The 12,662-nt window shown below is 38.6% G+C and overlaps 1 protein-coding gene across 1 annotated transcript; it reads right to left on the bottom strand.

The window, feature by feature from the left end:
- Positions 1–1,411: 1,411 nt before the first annotated feature.
- On the bottom strand, positions 1,412–9,967 carry trpc4b (transient receptor potential cation channel, subfamily C, member 4b). The gene is made up of 10 exons (XM_087794934.1): positions 9,590–9,967; positions 8,274–8,792; positions 4,758–5,082; positions 4,538–4,677; positions 3,691–4,001; positions 3,404–3,599; positions 3,125–3,319; positions 2,208–2,249; positions 2,055–2,144; positions 1,412–1,861 (listed from the first exon to the last, which is right to left on the bottom strand). Exons 1-10 carry the CDS (start codon positions 9,965–9,967, stop codon positions 1,412–1,414), a joined length of 2,646 nt encoding a protein of 881 aa, XP_087651060.1.
- Between the last annotated feature and the right edge of the window lie 2,695 nt (positions 9,968–12,662).

Below are 12,662 nucleotides of genomic sequence, written 5' to 3'. Positions count from 1 at the left end.
GCTCTGACTTTGTATTTGCATATATCTATATATATATATATGGATGGATAGTGTATGTGTGTGTGTATTATTTCTTTATGACACACTTATATAAGTTATGTTAAAATTATGTTTCCTTTAATATTCTTATTGTCATTAACATGTCACTGCTGTAATTCCCCTTTCTTCATATGCCACTGAACACTAGGATAATGTAAAATACTTAAACGTTTCCTTTTTTGTTTTTATAAATCATACATGCGATGTATGTGCTTGATCAAACTTTTTATCAACAATGCACCACACCCTCTAGTGGTGGAAAAGAGGAACATTTACACATTGTATTTTGTATTTGTATTCTTTGGACTAATATTCATCTCTTATTACACTATAAAAATCAAAATGTATAGTGAAATAGCCTAAGATAAATTTAAAAAGAAAGAAAAAAAAGCGAGATCAAAAGTAAAATGCACTTTTAAGACAAAAAGCAAAACATCAACAAACTGACGGGTTCATCCTTTAAATGAAAGGGTAACAACAATTAAGGGAAGAAAATAAATTATAACAACTGAAAAGATAAAATCACAAGATGTGATAAAAATTTAGAATTTCAGACTTATCTACTTTACCCTGGTCTGTGGAAGGAGCTTTAAATAAACAAACAAATACAGATTGCTTACTCTTTTATTTCAATTGATTAATTTTCTCATACTTGCATTGATTTTTTTTCTTCTAGTTTTCCTCCCGCTTAGTTACGTCATGCTATTGAGGACACGTACTCTTCTTTGTACGTCGCATTTATTAACATTTATTCTGTCGCTAGAGGGCGCTCTCACTCCGCCAAAGTGCGCAGTGAACTTAAAGCTATTTTTTTTTAGATGTGGCGGAAGAAACACAAAGTTTATATCGGTTGAAATATTATGCACAACAACAGAAAAGTTCGTCACGTTCAAACCCATGATCATTTAATCCTGCGTCAATGATGCAAGTTCTTCTGCCAGCAGGTGCAGGTGCTCAAACTCACCAGTATGTATCTCAGCTGTCATCTCTGTGTCGTGATGTGTCTCAGGTGTGGACCTGCAGGAGTTTCCTAGCTCATGAACAGTTAAATCCATTTAAAATGCTTCAATTTCAAACATAATAACTGAAGTTAGGCACAAACCAGGATCATTATCAGAGCTTGTATTTATTTATTTATTCATTCCATTAAATACCAGGAGCGCCATAGTTAAATTGAAACAAAAGCTAACGTATAGTTTTATTATATATTTTAATTTATTTTTTACACTTTCATTTTCTTTTCTATTTTTCATATTAATTCTGGACTCATGCCACTCTTAACTGATGTTGAAATCCACAGTCCAAACAGTTGAATCATGCAGTATTTCCTCATCGTTGAGGATAAAAGACATTATGACGTAGTCATTTTTCTCTATTTCTTCTGGTCTTTGGATTTGTTCTCTTTGTTTGCTTTCTCAAGCTGTTGCACGACCTTTCGTACAACCTGCGACAGTTTTTTCTTTTGGCCCCTGGGCATTGGAGAACCATCCTCCAGCTTCGGTTCCTTAGGCGTCTCCGAGGGGAGCCGGTCCTGTTTGTGATTGAGCCGGACGTCCCTGGGGGGCTCGCGGTGGCAGTCTGGGGGACTGAGGAGCAAGTGAGGTCTGGGGGAGGCGTCAGGACTAGAAATGAAGGCGGATGAGTTTTTCCTGATATCATCCATTTTGAGATGTGACTCATCGGCAAAGAATTTGGGGGAATATTTGAATGAGTTTCCTGGATATGCCAAGGTGGAGTTGGTGGACAACAATTTTTTGTGATATTTTCCCTTCATCATTCCCATCACCTCGTAGCGGAAGCTGGAAATATCCTGCTTCAACTCCTGAGATAGAGATGGAAACAGTGTACAGGTGCATTATCATTATCATTTTCCAAGAAAAAAACCCTTTGCTTATTTTGATTCATACTGGCTGAGGCTTTGTTTAATCTTTTGCCTCCGGTTTTTATCGTCATAATATCTCTGAACTGAAAGTACCAGAACACATCTCCTGCATTTCCTCACACACTTATCCTACCTTGAAGTTTTCTTCGGTCAACCCTTCCCCCTTTTTGGAGTCTTTGATCTTGGCAGCTACGTAACGCTTCACCAGATTCTTCACAACCTCCTGGAACAATAATCGACCGTAAAGAACCTCAAAGACATAAAGGCTTGTAATCTGAACCTTTACCTGGTACTGGTGGTTCAGTCTGACATTTTCCGCAGCTTGAGTCTACAGCGGGAGAAAGAAATGTCAAAGCAATATACAACAAATGCAAAACCATTGTGACTGCAACCAAGATCCCCCTATTGGTACCACTTGAATCTGGGCAACTGGCCAAGACATCTAGGAGCTAATAGAAGTCATCTGACTCTGAATGTGATTGGGCAAGGATACCCCAAAATCCACACGGACCAATATCTACTAAGAATACAAATCTGAAAGAAAATTCAATCCAGCTCCTGGCACTGGGCTCACCATTGACGTGCAACTGTCCTGAAATATGAAGTTTTAAGCTCTACCTCCAATGTCTATCCTTAATTTTGTTGAGTAAACTTCGAGAATTGCCCTTTAAGTCTTGAAGTCTGACCCATGATGGAAATGAATGCAACCGCTGCCATTAACTCGGTTTTCACATGGACACCAAGAGAAAATATGTGGTTACAGGGACTGGGAATGCTGGATAACCGTGGATGAAAGGAATATATGCCCTGAAGCTTGTGTCGATACCGTAAGGCCAACCTCTGTGTTGACCTGGCCTACGTGTGCAGATGACGTTGACAGTGATGAACCTGCATGGACAACAAAGTGCTAATCTTGGATGTATCAATCAAAAGACGCCCCAATGCAACATCCCAAGCTGATAATCTCAGAATTATGGGGAATGTCCAGCATCTTCAAATGTAGCTGTGGAATTTAAACATTTCAAATCAATGCAAGTCCTTTTTCTACCATCCTCCCTTCACACCAGTTCTCCTTGTTTCCTAATTTTCTTGAATATTGTTCTCAAGCTTTCTAGGTTCACCTGCTCTTCCTACTGCTGCTTTCTTATAGAGTGAATCATGTTTGGGTTCAAGTGTGATTGAAATGATCTAAGGACACATTACCCCTAGGTATTCAAAAGTTGTGAGCCCCTTCCCTCTTGATCTCTGAAATATATGCTTGTATATCCACTTCACGAGGTAAACCACAGACTTGGGACTCGGTATTATGTTGAACGGGCACGGCAACGTCCCTCCCTCTTCGAAGTAGCTCATCCATAACTTTGTTCTGGCAAATTTCCACTCGATATCTGCATGATCCTGGGAAGAAAAAAGAAAAAAAAAAATCTTATAAAGACACATTAAGGTGCTTTACGAGCTTAATGGATTGGCTGGAATACTCACCGCAATATGCTGGTAGGAGTTGTTCATCATTGCTATAAGCATATTCAGCAACACCACAAGAGAGATGATGTTGTACGATCCGTACATGATGGTTCCAATTAACTCTGTGAATTCGTGGTCCGGCTCCACATTGGTCACGTAGAGATCAATTAGGCCAAATATAGACCAGAATAATGACTGCATGGTTTCGAATAACCTGAATGCAAAAAAAGAGCCATTAATCTTCTGAAAAGAAAAAAAAGAATTAATAATGTAGTCGAAAGATTTGCGTTCAAGCAGTAAATTACGTTGAGAATGCATTGTTTTGCTTGCCGCATCGAATCCCCCAGCAATCGGATACTTCAGTGCGGTAGTGGAAGTAGAGCTGGTTGAGGCCGTTGGCGAAGGCCAACAGGACCAGACAGTAGATGAAGAGGAACTTGAGAATGTCCACGAGCATTCGGCCCAGAGAGATCTGAAGGGGGCCCAGGTGGGAGTTGGAGGTGAAGAGACTAATGAGACGCAAGGAGCTGAAGATATTCGCGATCGAGAACAAGGCCTCCGCCACCAACGTTGGGTGAAACATATCCCAGCTGCATCTGGGTTGGAGCTCACCATACTGTTGAAAGCGGAAAATCAGTGTAAAGCATCAAAGTTGGGTTTTCACATTAGTTGCCCTTTAATGCACTTTGAAAACGTGTATACCATTAATGCAATTTGGCAAATGCTGGGGGTCTAAGGTAAGTTGGAAATCAAAATGGTTGATCAGAGAGGCAACTGTTGATTCCATCATATCGTTTAGACCAGGGGTTTCAACTCTTGGCCCGTGGGACCTGATGTAGGTTTTCATGAGTAAAAGCCAAGCATAGGATTACTTCTTAGGTTAAGGAAGAAATATGATCACATTGAATATAATTATTTATATAGATTTGATTCTATAGCTAGGATGGAAAAGATTTCTAAACATTTGCACAGTTAAACAACACGAAAATCTACAAAACATTGACAATTTGTGATTGGAATCTTCATTTTCAACAGGATTTTGATTGGTTTGGGAAAATACTTGTATTTGACCCCCCAGGCCTGGACCTCTAAGAAGCCACCCTGAACTTATCGATTCACACAAAAGAAACCAAACTATTCAGACTGACTTACCTTTACGTAGGCAACAATCTTAAGGGAAATGGTGGCAAGATAGAGAGAGTTCATAATAAAATCCATAATGTTCCACCAGTCATCTAAGTAGTCCTCCAGGCCACTATCCCACATCTGTTTGATCTCATTCCAAATGAACCCTTTGAAAACAACAGTAAATTACAGCGGTCATTTATCCACGCAACCCAAGCCTTTTGTGTCAGATGTGTGTGTTCTGTACCGAGAACCCAGGGAAGGATCATCCACTCCACATTAGTGGGCTCCCGGCCCTTATCTTCCCCTATGTGCTGCGATGCCAAGAAAAGCAGGAAGAGGAAGGTCAGGTAGGAAGCAGTGTGACAGATGAACTTGATGAACGGCTTACGGATGAATAAGCCAAAGTGGCTTTTAGGACAGATCAGATAGAAGATGGATAACAGGGGAAAGAGGAGTCCAATGAAGATGCAGGTGATGAGCTTTACAGCCCAGTGACGTCGCCGCCAGCCGGGGAACTCGTCATACCACTGAGACGCCAGCAGCTGCTGACAGTTAGGCTGAGCGACAAACTGCGAACGACACAAAAATCTTACAATGTAACAAAAGTTACAACCCTTACATTCACTCGGTTTGTTTTCTCAACAACCCTTAAAAGCCTTAAAAAGACAAAGAAATCGAGATGATTTGAAATGTTGATGACATTGCCTGTGTAAAAGTGTTGCAAAGAATTTTCTTTAGCAAGCACACAATATGAATATCAACAAATTATTAGTTTCTGAGAATGCTAACAAATGAGTCAATTAAATAACACACTGCGGTCCAATGTTTACATTTAATTAAGTTTCGGTCAAGGAAATGAATCGGTGATTTAAGATGATTCTAAATCCTTTTGTTTTTTTGTTGTCGACAGATTTATTGACTCATACAGACACTCAAACGCCATTGTTCTCATTTATTTAGTGTGATAAACTGTTTGATTTAAATGATGGATTTATGCGTAGTGACAGGTGACTGAAAAAGTTAATAAATACTATACCTATTTGTTACTGCTGTGTACTCAAGATTGCATTACTTGGAAAAGGTTTTGCTTTTCTTTCTATGGTACTTGACTGATCCACCATGAAGATTTGTCACTGGTGACATTGATATATGGTTCATCACTTTTCCACCATGTGTTTGTGCTTTTTAAAGATGACTAAATATGTCAAAAAATATGGTGATCGCGACTGAGATTACAATTGAGATTGTGTGTCAAAGTATTGATACAGTGAGGATATCATTGTGAGTCAACAACATTTTTTAGAGATACTTAAACAGAATTCATCAAGCTATTGTATAAAGTATTTAGCAAGGTTGAGGTATTGATTTTAACACTTGTGTCGCTCAAAAAATACATGTACATATTCTTTGGTGGAGGTAGTTCACCTTTACTCAGAAGCAATACAAGGGATACCACAAATACTTTGGTTTTCCGGCCTTCGAGTCACCTTGACCCAGAGATAACACAAGGGTGAACCATTAAAGCAAATATGAATTCAAATATTATTTCACAAAACAGAAATATTCGATAATAAATTGAAGTAAAATTACAGTATTGAGATTAAATATCAGCAAAAAGGGGCGAAATATTATGACGATAAAAACCGGAGGCAAAAGATTAAACAAAGCCTCAGCCAGTATGAATCAAAATAAGCAGAGGGTTTTTTTCTTGGAAAATAATAATGATATGATATGAAATAATGACGTGGAAGGAAACTGCTTGTGGTTGGAAGCATCCCATTAAGCATTTTGTCAAGAATAAGTCAAGAGTTTAAAAAGAGATTTCTTTTTATGCAGATGATGTCATATATGTATTAGCAGGCCTTTCACAAGACGTATTGCAGGAGCTGATGAGAATGAAACTCAAGTGCTTCCAACAAGTAAACAAACATTGTTGTAAATTACCTAATTCATATTCAGCTTTTATTGTGTATTAGTATTGGTATAATCCCCAATTCACAGTGAGGCGTACTTCGTCTGCAGCTGGTTAGAATCCTTGAAAGATGTCGACAAGACAGAAAAAAAGCTCCTTGTCCTCATGCGAGGACTGTGTATTTCAGGGAAGTGACTGCCACTTAATCGGTCATTATCCCCTATTATGCAGTTGTCTTGGGAATGTCTAAGAGTGCGGTGATAATGCATTAGATGTCCTGCAATTACATGTGGTTGCAGAGTCTCAACAGAACATTACCACCCATCTCTGACCATTAGCAGCTCATCTCCGTCCCTATATTGGTTTCTATCACATTCATCTCCTTCCATTGGCATTTCACGTGATGTTCAGTTCCCTCTTACTGGCCAGACTCTGAAAGTACCAGAACACATCTCTTCATACTTGACTCCTTTGATCACATTCTAGCAGAAGTTAAATGATTATTTCCATATACTTTTTAGATGTACTTTGTGGTGTAGTTTCATTTAAAAGAACGCAGGAATGTGAGGTTTACTTGGACTTTTATCATCTGCATTACCCAACAAATGCTTTTACATTTCATTTTTACCTTTATTGAAAACTAATGTTCAAATAAAAATTAGATTTTATATATCATATATATTACGATGATCCAAGACATACTTTTGATTTGAGGAGCTGGCGAACTACTACCGTATTTTCCGCACTATAAGGCGCACTAAAAAGCCTTTAATTTTCTCAATAAACGACAGTGCGTCTTATAATCCGGAGCGCCTTATATAAGAACATTGACTTGTTTACAAACACTTTCATGACTCTGCGCCGACACCGTGGGCGGGATATTGTCATTGCGTCATCACAGGGTGGGATTTACTTCGCACGTCATATCATGGCAGACGTCTATGGAGTGATATTACTGCCACCGGTTTGAGCGAGTGTGTCTTGGTTATTGTACACTCAAAATCAATCAAACCAGTCATACGCAGGAGTTCAACATGTCATACACGCGCGCTCTAGCTGTCATACAAGCACTCAACTTCTCTGCTGCTCGCTCAACATTTCCCTGCTCACAACACCAGTCTCACACGCTGCTTCAACTGCCGCTTCAACATCATTACCATGGGAGTGAACGAAGTTTTCAGAATGCTTAGTAAAGTTTGACTTTATCTGACTGTTTTGTTGACATTCCCTTTAGCACATTTTTATTTAGTGGATGCGTTACGCAACCCCAGTCAAACGTTTGACTGTAAGTTTTATTCTATGCGCCTTATAATCCGGTGCGCCCTATTTATGAAAACAGTTCTAAAATAGGCCATTCATTGAAGGTGCGCCTTATAATCCGGTGCGCCCTATTTATGAAAACAGTTCTAAAATAGGCCATTCATTGAAGGTGCACCTTATAATCCGGTGCGCCTAATAGTGCGAAAAATGCGTTATTCATCTTCAATTTCAATTGGACTGGTTTAAAGCTCAATTGGAGTTTGAATATATGACTCTCAACTGTAGCACAGAAACCTCTCCAGTTGCCGCCATTTTCCTCTGAATTACTTTTTTCTTGTGATATTCACTTCCATAGTTGTGCTGTAAAGTTTAAATGAGAGTTTGAACTTTTAAAACTCATTCAAAATGGCTGCCAAACATCCTCTTTTTTGTCTACGCTGCATTGGGCTTTAAACATAACTACATAATACAGTATATAGGGGTTTAAGGCTGCTACCCTTATCCTTTGCAAATACAGTGATTCACTGCTGGACCTTGTCTACCTGCAACAATGTGACATACTCGTTCTCACTCTCATATGAAACTCACCTCTTTCTGCTCATATTTGATGGCCAGCTTGAGCCGAGCAAGATCGCTGTTGTTCTCCTCCAGCATGTTGTTGATGTTGTCACTGTAGTTCAGGATTGTTTCCAGCTCCTTGGAACTTCTCGTCTGATCCAAAAGATTCTTCGCGAAGCGTTTGCACGTGTGCGACAGTTGCTCGTACTCGGACTTGAACTCGTTCTCGACCGTGCTGAGCTCCTTCAGTTCCCAGCTCAGTTTGAAGGACGTGAGGAAAGGATCCTCGCTGGAGAGGGCGATGAGCGACGGGCTGGCGAGGGCCTTGTAGATGTTCAGACGTGAGCGGGACTGACGCAGGCCGTCCATGTCCGAGCCAGAGAAGCAATCCATGCAGCTGCAGCGCACGGCGTGTGGCTGCGGGATGGACACGCCGTACTGAAGGAGCAGTTTGATGACCTCGTAGTTGTTGGTGTGGCCCGCCAGGATGATGGGAGTGATGTCTGGAGTGAAGTCAGAGAACTGTCTCTCTAGAAGGAAGGGGGGCAACTTGGCAGGGAGTACAACACAAGACGAGAAATCTTTTCCATCATTTCAGTTGCCGACTTTTCGTTCTGTTGACTGTTTGAAGTGCTCTATATTGTACGTTTGTGTTGCGCTCGACAGCCAGATTACTGCTAATGGTTTGTGGTTCAGCCTGGAAATCAAAACATTATTGTGGTTGAAGAAACTACTCAGCAGCCGTTTACAATCCTTCCTTCTTGTAAGAAGTTCAAGTGCACTCTGTCAACTTCCAAAGACAGATCTGTCTCAGAGTTAAAGGCATCTAAAGTCATTAAAGTTTTTTTTCTGGAACATTTAAAGCATAACTTAACTTCCCTTTCAAAGGGAAACACTGTGTATCTTTGGAACACAATTATACACAGGTGTTAAGATAAGTTATTTAAAAAATATATCTGATAGCTGTCAAACCGTTAATCATGCAGTTTCTTTGTATTGTGTAATGTAATTAAAATTGAACAAGATTGAAAAAATGTCCTATATAACTAAAATAAATTAGATATCTGACTCACTTTTTTACTCAAAAAACACTCTTACCACTGCTCTCTCTTTGCCTCACTCCCTCTCTGTGAACTCAACATAGTGTCATCTTTTCACCCGAGTAACAAAGAAAATAAATAAACACGAAATATTGTTTTTTTATAAGTTTTTTTTTCCGTACTCTTTTTTAAATACTTGTATGGATGAATGTATGCTTCCTTACTGTTGGATGGTGAATGTAATGATGACTCTACAACCAGCTATTCCTTACATGTGATCAGCAGACGCTCGCGTGCTTCAACTACCTGGTTCTCTCCACGTGGCTTCTTGTGGTTCAGCAGCAGCTCTACAGCTCCCACCACTTCCTTGCGGATGGCGTGCAACAGGGCGTCGGCCACGTGTACGTTAAAGCTGAGGAGTAGCTCCACGATCTCCAAGTTCTCGTTCTCAATAGCAATGAGCAGAGCCGTGCGACCCAAGGTGTCGATGCAGTTGATGTTGATCTTAAAGTAGATCTCGGCATCTTCCAGTGCTTCTTTGACGGTGGCGTAGTCGCCCTTCTCGACGGCGCCGAGATAAGCCTTCTCGTGGACGGAGAGCTCCGACTCTGCTCGTATTATACGCAGAGGTATGCTGTCATTGAAAGTTGCGTCGTCGGACTTCCCGTAGAACAACTGTGACATGATTCTTCAGGCCTGGATGAGGAAGACTGGACCAGAAAGGGAACAACATCTCATTTTCCGAGAAGCAGAGACATGATTCTCTGGAGACCATCGTTTGGCTAATGACATCAAAACCTTACAGCGATTAACATCTGACAGTTCTTCACGTTCCAATTATATAAGAAAATCTACTCAAAATATTTAGCTTTTTACATTAAAATCGGAACAATTCGACAGCTTCATTTTACAAATGGATCTGATATTTTAATTTATAATCTCTTACAAGTTTTATGAGTTATTCTAAATGCAGAGTCATCTCCTCTTTGTTCGATGTTCGGTGTCCATTCTTATTGAAAATGTATAGAACACTTTTTCATGGAGTGAAATGTAGTTATTGCACTTTAACCTTAAATTGGGGAATCAAGTTTTTTTTTTTTTTTTAAAGAAAATATAATATTAAGAAAAATGCTGTGTGACTTAGGGGAATTGGATTTTTTATGAGGTAATAAATAATAATTATTATTATTATAATTAAAGTTATAATGAAAAATAATAATTGTATGAAATATAAATACTATATATATATATATAATGAATATATAAACAGATAAACACTTTTATTTGACTTTTATATTGGTTTCAACCAATTGTTCTTCATAAACAGTTGGAAATATAATTTCAAATTGAAACATAGATCGATGATTTATTCTTTATGAAAAATGGTAACTTATATGAAAAAAATGTTAAGTTAAATATTAAATAAATTTTAGAATGAGAAAAAAAGTCAACTTTACCTGGCATTTGTTGCTGATGAGGGGGTGATGGGTCAGAGAGAAAGGTTGTCAGTGCTAATCTCCTCAGTGATGCTGCAGAGACAGTGCACTGGTTTTGTCTCAGAGTGTGATGTGGTCATGTGGGTAGAGGAGGCGAAGGAATTGGACACAAACAAGCTTCTCTGAGTCATCATCATCATCATTACCATCATCATCATCGTCATAGTCATCACCGCACCCATTGAACTGGTGAATCACAAGTTTTAATGATGTAACTTAACAAGGGATTGATGTTTCAAAATATAACTTGTATTCAACAATTTACTTCTTTTGTTTTCAAAATTAAAGATAAAGTTTTTCTTTTTTCTTTATCAGATCCTTCAGAATAACTTGAGGAGTTAATGTACATATTCAACGCAGTTTAAAATGTAAACAAATATCTCGTTGCTTTATATCACAAGAGCATAACATCACTTACAAATCAGTCATTAAGGATTAAATCCACACGAGCAAAAAAGCTATCCAAGTAAACATAATTTCTGTGGAGCAAGAAAGTATCAGCTTTACCAATCACATGCTTCACTTGTACTAACTCTTTTAAATGTGAAGACACACTTGACAAAACCAGAATTGTTTCAATCCAGATTCTCTCTGTCAGCCCTGCAGGCAGTTCCAAGGATCCGGCATCTAATTGTCTCCATTAACATTTCAGCATCTCTCCCCGAGCCAGACTTGTGAAATTGATTTTTTATTAAGCCATGAGTGAAGCTAATTGCCCAAGTAAGGAAGATAGACACACAGAATCAGTCTTTTGCTGGTTAAGTCGGAACATTCTTTTGCTCGAAGAACCTTCGGCCGCCCTGTGAATATGTCTTTACCAGAAAGGTTATTTGAAAATATGCAGGAAATTAGATATAACAAGTTGAAACTCTTTTTAATTTCTCCACACACGTTTCTTTATTAAAAACAACATGCAATTAAAGTCGTTATTAAATTATGTAAATTGTTGCCTCAAAAATAGCTTTTTAACTATTATGGACAAGAAAACAAATATATTTGAATGGGGTATAATGCACAAATAAGAACCGTTATTTACTCAGTCCCTTTAATATGTAATAAATTACAACAAAAAGCTTAATTCAATTGACAATATGTTAACAGAATTCTTCGAATTACATGATATTAAAAAGAGAAGGGAAAAGAAGCAAAAGCATAGAATAATCTGATTTAAAGTTTTTTATTAAATTGAGCATTGGAGTTTAAATTCGAACAGTAAATATTGTTTTACAGATCAATACATAAATCAGATTTTTCCGTGGAGATGCAGTAGAATCTAATCGAAAAGTCAAACAGCAACCTCTGCTGGTCGCTTCGAGTTGGATTAATTTTGACTTACTACATAACTACAAGAGTATTAACATTGAGATGTTGTAAATTTAATGATGAAATATTTGAAAGGGATTGAAAAAAAGCACACTCTATTCAAACTATTCAACGAAGATGCTCTGACAAGACCTTGGGTAAATACTTCAGTTCACTCCAAAAACCTCCTACCTTGCCTTTTGAAAGACCGATTCTGAGTCCAAACGGCTTGAAAAGAGAAATATTTCGGAGTTCATTTTAGTCGATGTTGCACCTCTCTTGTACAACCCAACAACCAGACCAAGTGGAATCTAGGCCAATTCTGTTTTTTTATTTTATCAATGTTCTCCTTTCTTGTGAGTTTCGTTGTGACCCAATTTCCCCTACAAAAGAATGGCCACTACTCGCAGAAGTGGGGAAGATTAATCTGTTTACTTCGGCAAAAATATATGATAATAACTAAACATAATGGGCACAACTCTGTAAAGCACCACTCAATAAAGAACACCCTGTTTGTGTTTTTGGGGTCAGAGGGTGGGTGTCTATCCCAGCTACTCTGGGCAAGAGGCACAAACACCAAA

This window comes from Callionymus lyra, chromosome 7 (assembly GCF_982586985.1).
Source record: "Callionymus lyra chromosome 7, fCalLyr1.hap1.1, whole genome shotgun sequence".
NCBI classification, from domain to species: domain Eukaryota; kingdom Metazoa; phylum Chordata; class Actinopteri; order Syngnathiformes; family Callionymidae; genus Callionymus; species Callionymus lyra.
The sequence above is the reverse complement of the archived record's forward strand: the minus strand, read 5'-3'. Positions and strand labels throughout refer to the sequence as shown.